Source organism: Solea solea, chromosome 20, assembly GCF_958295425.1.
Source record: "Solea solea chromosome 20, fSolSol10.1, whole genome shotgun sequence".
In the NCBI taxonomy this organism is placed as follows: Eukaryota; Metazoa; Chordata; class Actinopteri; order Pleuronectiformes; family Soleidae; genus Solea; species Solea solea.
Window position 1 is genome coordinate 2,347,856 of NC_081153.1, and position 10,498 is coordinate 2,358,353.

The 10,498-nt window shown below is 41.7% G+C and overlaps 1 protein-coding gene across 2 annotated transcripts in view; it reads left to right on the forward strand.

Annotated features, from left to right (window-relative positions):
- trappc9 (trafficking protein particle complex subunit 9) overlaps window positions 1-9,697 on the forward strand; it is a 162,412-nt gene extending 152,715 nt beyond the window's left edge. For both annotated transcript variants that reach the window (XM_058619524.1, XM_058619525.1), the window contains 2 exons: window positions 8,486-8,709; window positions 9,146-9,697. In XM_058619524.1, coding sequence (XP_058475507.1) covers window positions 8,486-8,709; window positions 9,146-9,325 — 404 coding nt within the window. In that variant the 3' untranslated portion in view covers window positions 9,326-9,697. The remainder of the gene's footprint in view (window positions 1-8,485; window positions 8,710-9,145) is intronic.
- The last annotated feature ends 801 nt before the right edge of the window (window positions 9,698-10,498 follow it).

The following is a 10,498-nucleotide window of genomic DNA, read 5'->3' on the forward strand; positions in this document are numbered from 1 at the left end:
ATGAGACGAAAATGCACATCTTCAGCCCAGACACGAGTTCAGCACGTGGTTATCTGCGTTCACGATCACGGTCTTCTTTGTTGTGAAGCTACATTTGAGTTTGTACCAGTAAAATCACACAGTGACTGCTCCAAATATCTATGTTATTATGGATTTAATACTTCATCTCAACATGCTGGACCTTCAATATTACTATTTCTTTTCCCTCATCAGGTCACTTTATTGCAAAGACATCCTGTCTTTCTTCAAAATAATATGTAGTATATTAAAAAAAATCTATATATCAAATATAATTCTATATGTGGATAAAAGTCTAATCCAGGTCACATTCAATTCCTCCAGTTTAGAGGCAGAAAGGCTTGAGGGAATCTCGACTAATTGGCCACTTTATTACATATGCACGCTCATTAAACAGCATGAAACGCTGAGTTATGTTGACGGCATTTTAAAAGCCTGTAGACATGATTAAGGGAGCCATTTGGTGTTTCAAGAAACATTAAAATGTGCAAAATGGATCATCCAAAATGTTAGTGAAAATGGTGCCTGCAGCCCACATTACATTTCAGAACACTGATACCGTTTTACAGCACAATTAACAGGTGGGTAAACCAGTTTATTTAACTTCCTTTACACACACGTTAATAATGCTGGCTCACTGTCTGTCAGACACAGGTCAAAGTTCACCTCTCTACCCACTGTGTCAGGTGTGGACAGTATGAGATTCTGATGCTATGGTAACCCCAAGCAATAATATCCCCACAGTATCATGATATTGTGATTATAGCTGAGACGCAGTGTGCATCGTACCATAGAAGACGCAGCAGACTGAACAGAGAGATTTCTGACAAGTTATTTAAAAACACCTCATATTTTAAGAACAGTATGAAGGAAATGATTGTTGGTTTTGATGCCTTGACTTTTTAACCCCTCTGTTACCATCCTGCAGGATTTGGCGTGCAGGATGGTAACCCTGACCCTATGTCAGCTGAGACTGGCACAGAACCTAAATAAACCTAAATAAATGCAGCCCATTCTCCTGAATATCATGATGGTCATAAGAGGGTTAATACTGTTGTATTCCTTGAAACCGGTTATTAGCCCAGGAGTTGGCTCAGTGTGGGTTTGAGGATCTTTGTCAGAAGCGTGCAGACACACCGTCCATCACCATTTCAGGGTATTATTATATATATTCTTTGCATGTGATGTGGAATATATTTAGATTTAAATTGTCAGGAAAACATTCAAACAAATGAGTCACCAATTAGTACTGACCGAATATATTATAAGGTAGATATTTATGTCCCTCCATATCATGAAGACTAAGTTCTGCGCTCTCATAAATCCTTGTGTCAGCTTGTATTCATTCATTATTTGTATGTCCACTGTTATAAAAGAGACTCTCATCAAATGTAGAACCGCAGAGTGCACTTAAGTCGTCTGATGTGTCACTGGAAGTTTCATTGTTACACGTCTCATTCAGTGTGTGTGTGTGTGTGTGTGTGTATGTGTGTGTGTGTGTGTGTGTGTGTGTGTGTGTGTGTGTGTGTGTGTGTGTGTTATTGTTGCAGGCAGATCGTGAGCTCGTGTTGCACGACCATGCAAACACTGAGCGAGCACAGTAAACTATCGTTACAGAGGAGAACAGAAACAGAGCGAGAGACGACTCAGAAGTCGCCGCTGGGGAGTGAAAGTGTTGTTGTGATGTTTTTGATGAGTAACGCCGATGCTGTTCCAGAGCGGGGATGAATCTGTGTGCAGGCTGTGAAGCTGCTGAAGCTCAGTCAGGTATCCGGCGTGGACACGAGCCAATATTAGTCTGTTGAGCTTAAATAAACTGTTACTGCAACAGAACCCAGCGGCCGTGCACTTCTGTTTGTTCGGGGGTGAAGCTTTTTTACTCACTAGGACATAGTTAGTGACGCACTGTGCTGGAGTTAACAGAGACGCACACTTACACACTGTATATCACACAAACATCTTCAAAGCAATGGCTGCATCTTATTATGAGGCGAGTTTCGCTGGAAAACAGGACCTGGAGAGAGCCTGAGCATCAGTTTGTGTTTCTCATCACTTTCACCACAGTGCTGCAAATTAAGCATTCGTTTATAAAAGAAAACCATTACATTCACATTCCATAATCTGGTTTTATATATATCGCAATTTTTAATGTCCACTTTAAACGAACTAGACATTAACTGTGAGTTCTCTCAGCTTCACTGAAGCTTTATCCTCCACCAGAGGGTCACAGGGGTGCTGTGCTAATCTCAGCTGACATAGGGCGATAGGCGGAGTCACACCCTGGACAGTTGGCCAGTCCATCGCAGGGACACACATACACATACACATACAGGCCCTTGTTCCAACCGGGGCTCGAACCCACGTCTTCTTGCTGCAGAAGCAAGAGTGCTAACCACTACACCACCCGTGTGGCCCTGAGTGGTTGTTATGGGGATAATTATAAAAGGGGGCAGATGGCTTTGGGGGGTATATTGGAGGCTCTCAGGGTTATTTTTAGACTTAGCCGCAGCACTCCTCAACCTTTTGATTGATGGATGGATGGAACAACCACTCACCTAAAGCACGTTCTCAGGCTCCATCAGAGCATTCATCAATGACCCTGCTCTTATTTTAGTTTGTCTTTCACGTGTAAGTGGACGTACGTAGATGAGTCGACGCACGGCGGGATCTTGTGTCGCAGCGTCGGCCGTCGTCTTTATCTTCACCTGCGCTCACACTCCACAGGTGACAGAGTCACCATGAGGGGCGGAGCATGCTTGTTTAATCTCTGAGTCGTAGTTTGATCTGTGGCTCTCGTACTCATCTCTCTCTCTCTCTCTCTCCCTCTCTCCGTCTCTCTCTCTCTCTCTCATATATATGTGTGTTTCTCTCCTGGTTGCTGTGGCGACGCCTGCCTCAGTGACTCTGTCTCAGCAGCATCTGGGCAGGGGTGTGTGTGTGTGTGTGTGTGTGCACATGTGTTACGTAACATGCAGCTTAAAACAGTCAGCAAAAATGTAGTCCACACACAGACACACACACAGACACACACACACATAGACACACACACACAGACACAGTGCTGCGTCTCATTTCCTGTCTGTGGGTTTATTAAAGACGAGCTCAGCTAAACCAGCGGCCTTCAAAGTCAATTTTCCACAATATCCTTTTTGTTGGGAACGACTTAGTGTCTAAGTCTCTCCACTTCACGCACACTTGCACTCACACTGGGATGAACCTGTTGCTGGCGCAGCACTTGTTGTTGGAGCAATATTTCTCCCTTAAACTCCTCGTTCTCCACCTCCCTGCTGACATTTCCCCATTGTGTGGTTTGTGGCCAGTTTTATTAGGACAGATCCTCACGTGCCTCTTCATTTTCTCCTCCAGCTCTTCCCCTTCTCTCTCCCTCCCTCCCTCCCTCCCTCCCTCCCTGTAGCTAATGAAATCATCAGGCTGAAGAGAAAACCTGACATCCATGTCTTTGTTAAATCCTCTGAAAACTGTGCACTCTCGGCTCCCATTTCAGCATTTTCAAATTGCAGTTTTAATTGTGTGATTTGCATCATTAACCCTTTAACACCTAAGTATTTGCTTATTTTAACCCTTAGAACACACTATGTTTGAACATACAGTACATACACAGGGTATAGGCTGTTTTTTCAGTCTAATGAATAAAAGAATCATTTTCTATGAACATCTGAGCAAAAAGTACTATGAATGTTTAAAATCAGATTGGAAATACAGTCACAGTTCAGAGTTCACTTTTTCAAAGCTTGTTTTTATGAACAAAAACAAGACTTCTGCACAATTATTTCTACTTTATATCACAACTAAAAATGGGATATAAAACGAATCATAACTTTGACTCAACAACACATAAGAAGATGAAATGTCCATATAAGGAGTTGTGTATTATTCCCACGGTAAATTACCCAGGCTGCAGATGAGCACTGAAGGGTTAACAATTAACAAAGGGCCAGATAATTGTGCTTTTGCTCCATTTTTTTCCAGAATAACTTTCAAAATTTACAATTTATTGCACGTTAAAATACTGTATTAACAAATGAAAATGAAGAAAAACAATCAAACACTGTAATTTGAAATTTAAACAATATTACACAGATTTAAAGTAGCATTTGTTTGAGTTTTTGTCTCAATGTTCAAAAAATAAAACTATATTACAGTTGTTTTTTAAGATTGTCTTTACAACCTCTTTAGTGACGAAATGTAGCTTCTGAATGTTTGAACATTATTGTTATTTTCTTTCTGAGAACTATTTAGTCGAGCGTATTTGCATTAAACTCGATGTTTTAAGGTATCTTGCAAATTATAAACTAAGGCTGAAACAATTACTCGATTAATCAATGAAATGATTCAATCAATCGTCAACTATTTTTTAATCGGCCTGTGTGATTTTAAAACAATTGGAACAAGTTTACTGATTGTTTCAGCTTCTTAAATGTGAATATTTTCTGGTTTCTTTAAACACCATCATTTCCAGGTTTGAGAAAGAATGACCAACATTTTCTGACATTTTATGAACCAACGATTACTCGAATAATTGAGAAAATGGACAGATTAATCGTGATCTGCAGTAAACTGTAAGTAGGCGACAGTTGTTCAGTTGAATTAGTGAAATAAATGATTTCAAATAGCATGAAAACAGGTTTATTTAGCCTTTTTAATCCTGGTGGATGACATGCTGCATTCTCGCACACAGCGACTGCACTGACGGCTGTGGAGGTAAAAAGTAAAGAGCACGGGCACAGAGACACCGCGGCACGCTGCACGCCACGCTGCCGCCGCACGCTGCGCCGCACAACAGGAAACGCACAGCAGACGCTTTTTAAAGCGCTGCTTTGTCTTGACCTTTGAAGTCCTCTCTGGAGAGAGATGGCCAACGTTTGTCGAGATCCCCTCGAGAAGCACGAGGGACTTTATCTTATCATTCCTGTCGGGTTTGTTTGGTGTGAAGGTTAAGTGTTGGACGAGTTGTTTAATCCTTCATTGTGATAAAATCTTATTTTTCCCTCATAAAACCGTAATAAAATGTCATGTGTGGACACTCATTAGAGGAGGCCTGTCTCTCTCTCTCTCTCTCTGTCTGTCTCTCTCTCTGTCTCTCTCTCTTTCTTCCCACAGCTTGTTTTTCTCTGTGTGCATGTGTGTGTTATCTAAATCTGTTGATTGTCTTTGTGCTGACACACAATCCAGGATTGCAGAGTGTGGGAGTGGATGTGTGTGTGTGTGTGTGTCTCCAGGTATTACTAATGTTGTGGGGACCTAAACCTGTTTACACAGTCACATTATGGGGACTAGTCTCCCTTGTGGGGACAAAAATCAAGTCCCCATAACGTAAATGACTTCATTTTAAGGTTAGGATTAGGCCAGTAGTAATGGTGGTTAAGGTTAGAGTAAGTCTCCAGGAAATGAATGGAAGTCAATGCAATGTCCCCTCAAGTGATGAATGTCAAACGTGTGTGTGTGTGTGTGTGTGTGTGTGTGTGTGTGTGTGGGAGTACAGACGTTATAACCGTCCCCTCTTTTGTTCACTTTTAATGTGAAGTTATTTATTTCCTGTTCTGGAACTAATGTAGGCTACCTATAATTTATACATCTCCTAGCAACAAGACTTTGAACTAAACTAAATATAACCAGTTGCTTAGGTGTCACTATAGGCTCTAGCAGCCCAGTGGTGATGAGATAATATATGTATATGTATATATATATACATGTATACATATATGTATATGTATATATATACATATACATATATGTATATATATATACATATATGTATATGTATATGTATATGTATAAATATCTATGCATGTGTTTGTGTCTACAGAGGGTTTTCAGTTAAAAATAAAACACCAATTATTTCAAGTGTCTGGTAAGTGATGTCGGGGTAAAATGAGGTTATATCTGTCGTCTGCAGACACATTATTTATTCAAGCGTACCCTGTGTCCACTTAGGCGAAAACCTCAAAAATCCACTGGTGTCAGCACATTTTCATCAACACGCTGTCAGATTGGTGAGGAGATAATCTGGAGATGATGAGATTGACATTGTGACTGCGTTTAAAAGCAGATGTACACGCAATAATAACTCTGCTAAATATGCTTTACATTTCTAAACATTAAACATAGGTATTTTGTAGGTATTGTTCTTTTTTTTAATCCACAACCATTATTTTTCTGTTTTTATATACATGTGTATATATATACATATATGTATATGTATATATATATATATATATATATATATATATATATACACATATATATCATCATTTTGAACAGTATAAAACATATTTACGATAAATATTTCTGGCATTTTTCCAGCTCTCTTCTTTCTGGCAACAAAGACACAGATTCTGCAGTTTCCTGCAACAGCGCAGGTGAAATGACCGTAATAACTACAACGTTGGCTTTCACATGCAACTTCTCAGCTTTTACACAAACCGTTGCATAATTGCAATAATTACGGCAATGCAAAGTGCACTTGTGCAAACGTGTCATCTGCGATGATAAAGGGAATGAAATTATTAACAGCTCGATATGTGATTATCACATCGAATAATAATCCAGCAAATCTACAATAATCTGTGTGGAGCGTGTGGGTTCAGAATAAGAACGTGGTTTTATAAGATGTCACAGTGCTCCATCAGGAGCTTGTGTAGCTACAGTTTATAACCTGATCATGTCCAATAACTCAGGTTTTCTTAATGTCATGTACAGTAAACACGTTAGTCCGGCTAAAATCGGGCTAGTCTTAGTCAGACTAACGTACCTGGATAATGTGATTCCTAGTCTGATTACCCCTGCAGAGATGGAGTCAGCAGCACAGAAGTTAAATTGTTATATTTTAGTCAGTCCTGAAAAGTGTATTGAAGTTTGATACCCATAAAACTAAACTGGAACTGTGTGTAATTCCAACACCCAGATTTAAAGAACCTACATGATGGGAAACACTAACAAACACCAGTGTTGGTGTTGATCGTCCTCTCTGGACTTAATCGTAGAACCATGGCAGTATATGTGGAGGCCTGGAGACAGAGAGACTTCTTCTTTAAGTGGTCATACACCAAAGAAGACTATAATTATAATTATGTAAATCCTCCAAACTAGTCCTTTAATACTGAATGTCAGCCCCTGTGGCTGCAGCCTCCCCAGGGTTTTTTCAGAAGACTCTCAGTCACCCACGTCCACATCAGGCTGTCGCACACACTCAGCCGCTGTGACTCACTGAGCGTGACACTCCGAAGTGTATGACCATTGGTCTGTGTGTGTGTGTGTGTGTGTGTGTGTGTGTGTGTGTGTGTGTGTGTGTGTGTGTCTGTGTGTGTGTCTGTGTGTGTGTGTATATGTGTGTACCAGGTATTACTAATGTTGTGGGGACCAAAACCTGTTTACACAGTCACATTATGGGGACTTGTCCTCCTTGTGGGGACAAAAAGCAAGTCCCCATCACGTAAATTACTACATTTTAAGGTGAAGATATGTTTCATGGTTAGGTTGAGGTTAGGGTTAGGATTAGGATTAGGATTAGGCCAGTAGTAATTGTGGTTAAGGTTAGAGTAAGTCTCCAAGAAATGAATGTAAGTCAATGCAATGTCCCCTCAAGTCATGAATGTCGAACATGTGTGTGTCTGTGAGAGGACTTTATTTGGGTGATCTCCTGTGTTCCCCCTGATTCCCCTGTGTTCTCTCTGGCCCGGTTCACTGAGCTTGAATCATGGTGTCGCCTGCACCTCCGTCAGACAGGTGCCACTTCAGGAGTGACTGGCTGCACATTAGCAGAATTGAATTGAACTCATGCAATTGTTTTTTTTGTTGTTGTTGTTGTTGATTGTGGCAGAAGCGCTGTGATGTGAGCAGCGTGGACTCTCAGAATAGTGTGTGTTGGAGGGGGAGGAGGAGGGGTAGCGGGAGGAGGAGGGGGAGGAGGTTACAATAGGATGTTTCCCTTCTTTACAGAAATAAGTCATGCAAAAAATTAAAAGCAGGCAATTCTGTTAAACATCCACAGCTCTGGCGCTCACTGATGATGTCAATAAAATGAATTTGAGGACAAACGAAGCCTATTGATCCTGCAGCAGGAGCAGTATGATAGACCATGAGAGGACACAGATGAATCCTGTAGACCTGCAACTAACCATTATTTTCTCCATTAATCGTAAAATGAAATGTCAGAAAACTTTAAAAAATGTCGGTGAGTGTTTGTCAAACCAGGAAATGATGAAGTTCTCAAATGTCTTTGTTTTTGTCCACAAACCAAAATGATTCTGTTTTGAAGGATTTCTTTGTTATCTGGAGCAAAGGAACCAGAAAACACTCACATTTAAGAAGCATTTAAGAAACATTCATGAAGAAAAGCTTCAAACCCATTAATGAAGCATTAACGGAGGAATTGTTTGAGCTCTCGCTGTGAGCCATTTTTGAACGTCGCTGTCAAAGGTCTTCATTCTTTTTCCTCCCTCACCAGATGTGCTGGTGAACGGGAAGCCGTGCGACTGCGACGTCGTCGCTGACTGTAAGGTGGGCGACGCCGTGGCGCTGGAGGTCAAACTGACCAATCGGAGCAAGAACGCAGTGGGACCCCTGGCTCTGACTGTGGTCCCCTATCAGGACTACCAGAACGGAGTCCAGAACTACGAGCTGGACGAAGCCGTGACCTTCATCGGCTCCAACACCTTCTACATCGACACGGTGAGTGGAGCAGTCGTGAAGAAACACCATCAGAAGAAAACATGTGTATTTACATTCCTACCGCTGATTATTCTATGACACGTTTACTATGAGCAGCAGTTGTGCACATGGAGGCTGTGAAGGAGCAGGAAAACCACATGACTGGGAACAAAACAGGGAATTATGCTTTGATGGAACAGAGAAGTCGGTAATCTTTCAATTCACACGCCTGGTCCTTTTACAGCTGCTGCGGTGACAAAAGAAAGGATCCCAGACAGGAGCCTCTTTCATGTACAATGTTGAACAATCTTAAAAAAGAAGAAGAAGAAGAAGAGCTGATGGTGTAAAATGTAGAAGAAAAGCGTTTATAATGAAAAGTTGCTCCTTTATCAAAGGCAGTGTCTTTCAAAGCTGCTCCTGAAGGTGGTTCCTGACGTGTTTTCTCTTCCTTCACCAGGTGAAACCCAGAGAGAGCGTGGTGTGTGTGGGCGCTCTGCTCTTCCTCTACACTGGAGATTTCTACCTTAATATCAAGTTCCAGGACGACAGTGCCGGGCGAGAGCTGCCGCTGGCTTGGTTCACTCTGCCCAGCGTCCACATCAAGTCTCTGGACGCTCCACTGCAGGCCGGAGCATGAGCGCAGTATTCCATGGATCTCAATTTGTACTGTAGGTGTGGACGGAGGACGGAGGACTTTGTTGGTGATGTGTGCGTCTGTAAATACTAAAGTCTTATGGGTGGAAATATCACGTTGAAGGTCACAGCATGTGTTCTGGGTGTAAAGTCACGTCCACAGACTGTGGAGAGCTAAAGTTAAGACCAGGCCTGGGCTGGGCTCCGGTTTTAAAGGTATAGAGTGTTTGTCAGAACACGACGACGACACCACATCACTCCAGATTCTAGGACAAACAGACACAGGATCACTGGATCTTTCCTGAATGAATTTGCGTCTCTTACTGTAGATGAGTCCGTCGTTACATGTGACATGAGATGCTTGTAAATAAATGTTAAAAAAAACGTTACATTTTCTTTCAGTCTGTTCGTCACACACACACACACACACACACACACTGCTACAGTTTAAATATTTAACATACGGATCATCAGTGGTATATTTACAGTCTGTGGCATGATGAAAACACGAGTGCATACAATATAATGTCACAGCACAAGAAACCTGGACTCTGTTGACCTTTGTGTTGTTCATACCAGAGCATCCACAGCACATATTCACATATTCACACTATTGAGACCAAAGGCTCATTTAATAAAACGTGTGCCTGTTTAATTCTACAACATCGCAAGTCTTTGATAATATCTTTAATTTTCAGAATCTCCTGATGTTACTTTGTTAACTGCTGACTCTCTGCACCACAGCACGTGGCGTTGTTGTAAGTCAGTAAGTTATTTTGTGATTTCACAGCAGTTAGAGCAGCAGCAGCAGCTCATTTCCTCCTGCAAGGTAAAAAAAACGAGATTTATCTCTCTGGACTTTGGTGCAGGAGAGTTAGCAGTGCTATCTCAGTGGTTAGAGCAGCCATGTTTTCAGCGTTCTTGTCTCACGCTGAGTCGTCGGTGGCGTCACGATAAGGTCCTCGCCGCACGAATACAACACACTCACGAGACACTGGCTACATCTTTTCATCAGGAACGGCGAGAATCCATCTTCCTCAAAGAAGGTGGGAGGAGGAGGAGGAGAAGGAGGAGCCCCAAAATATTGGACTTTTCCCCAGAGAGGCCGTGTTGTTGCCAAGATTAATAATCTGAACCTGAATTAGCGAATCCTCCAGGAAGAGTTCCCCATTGGCCC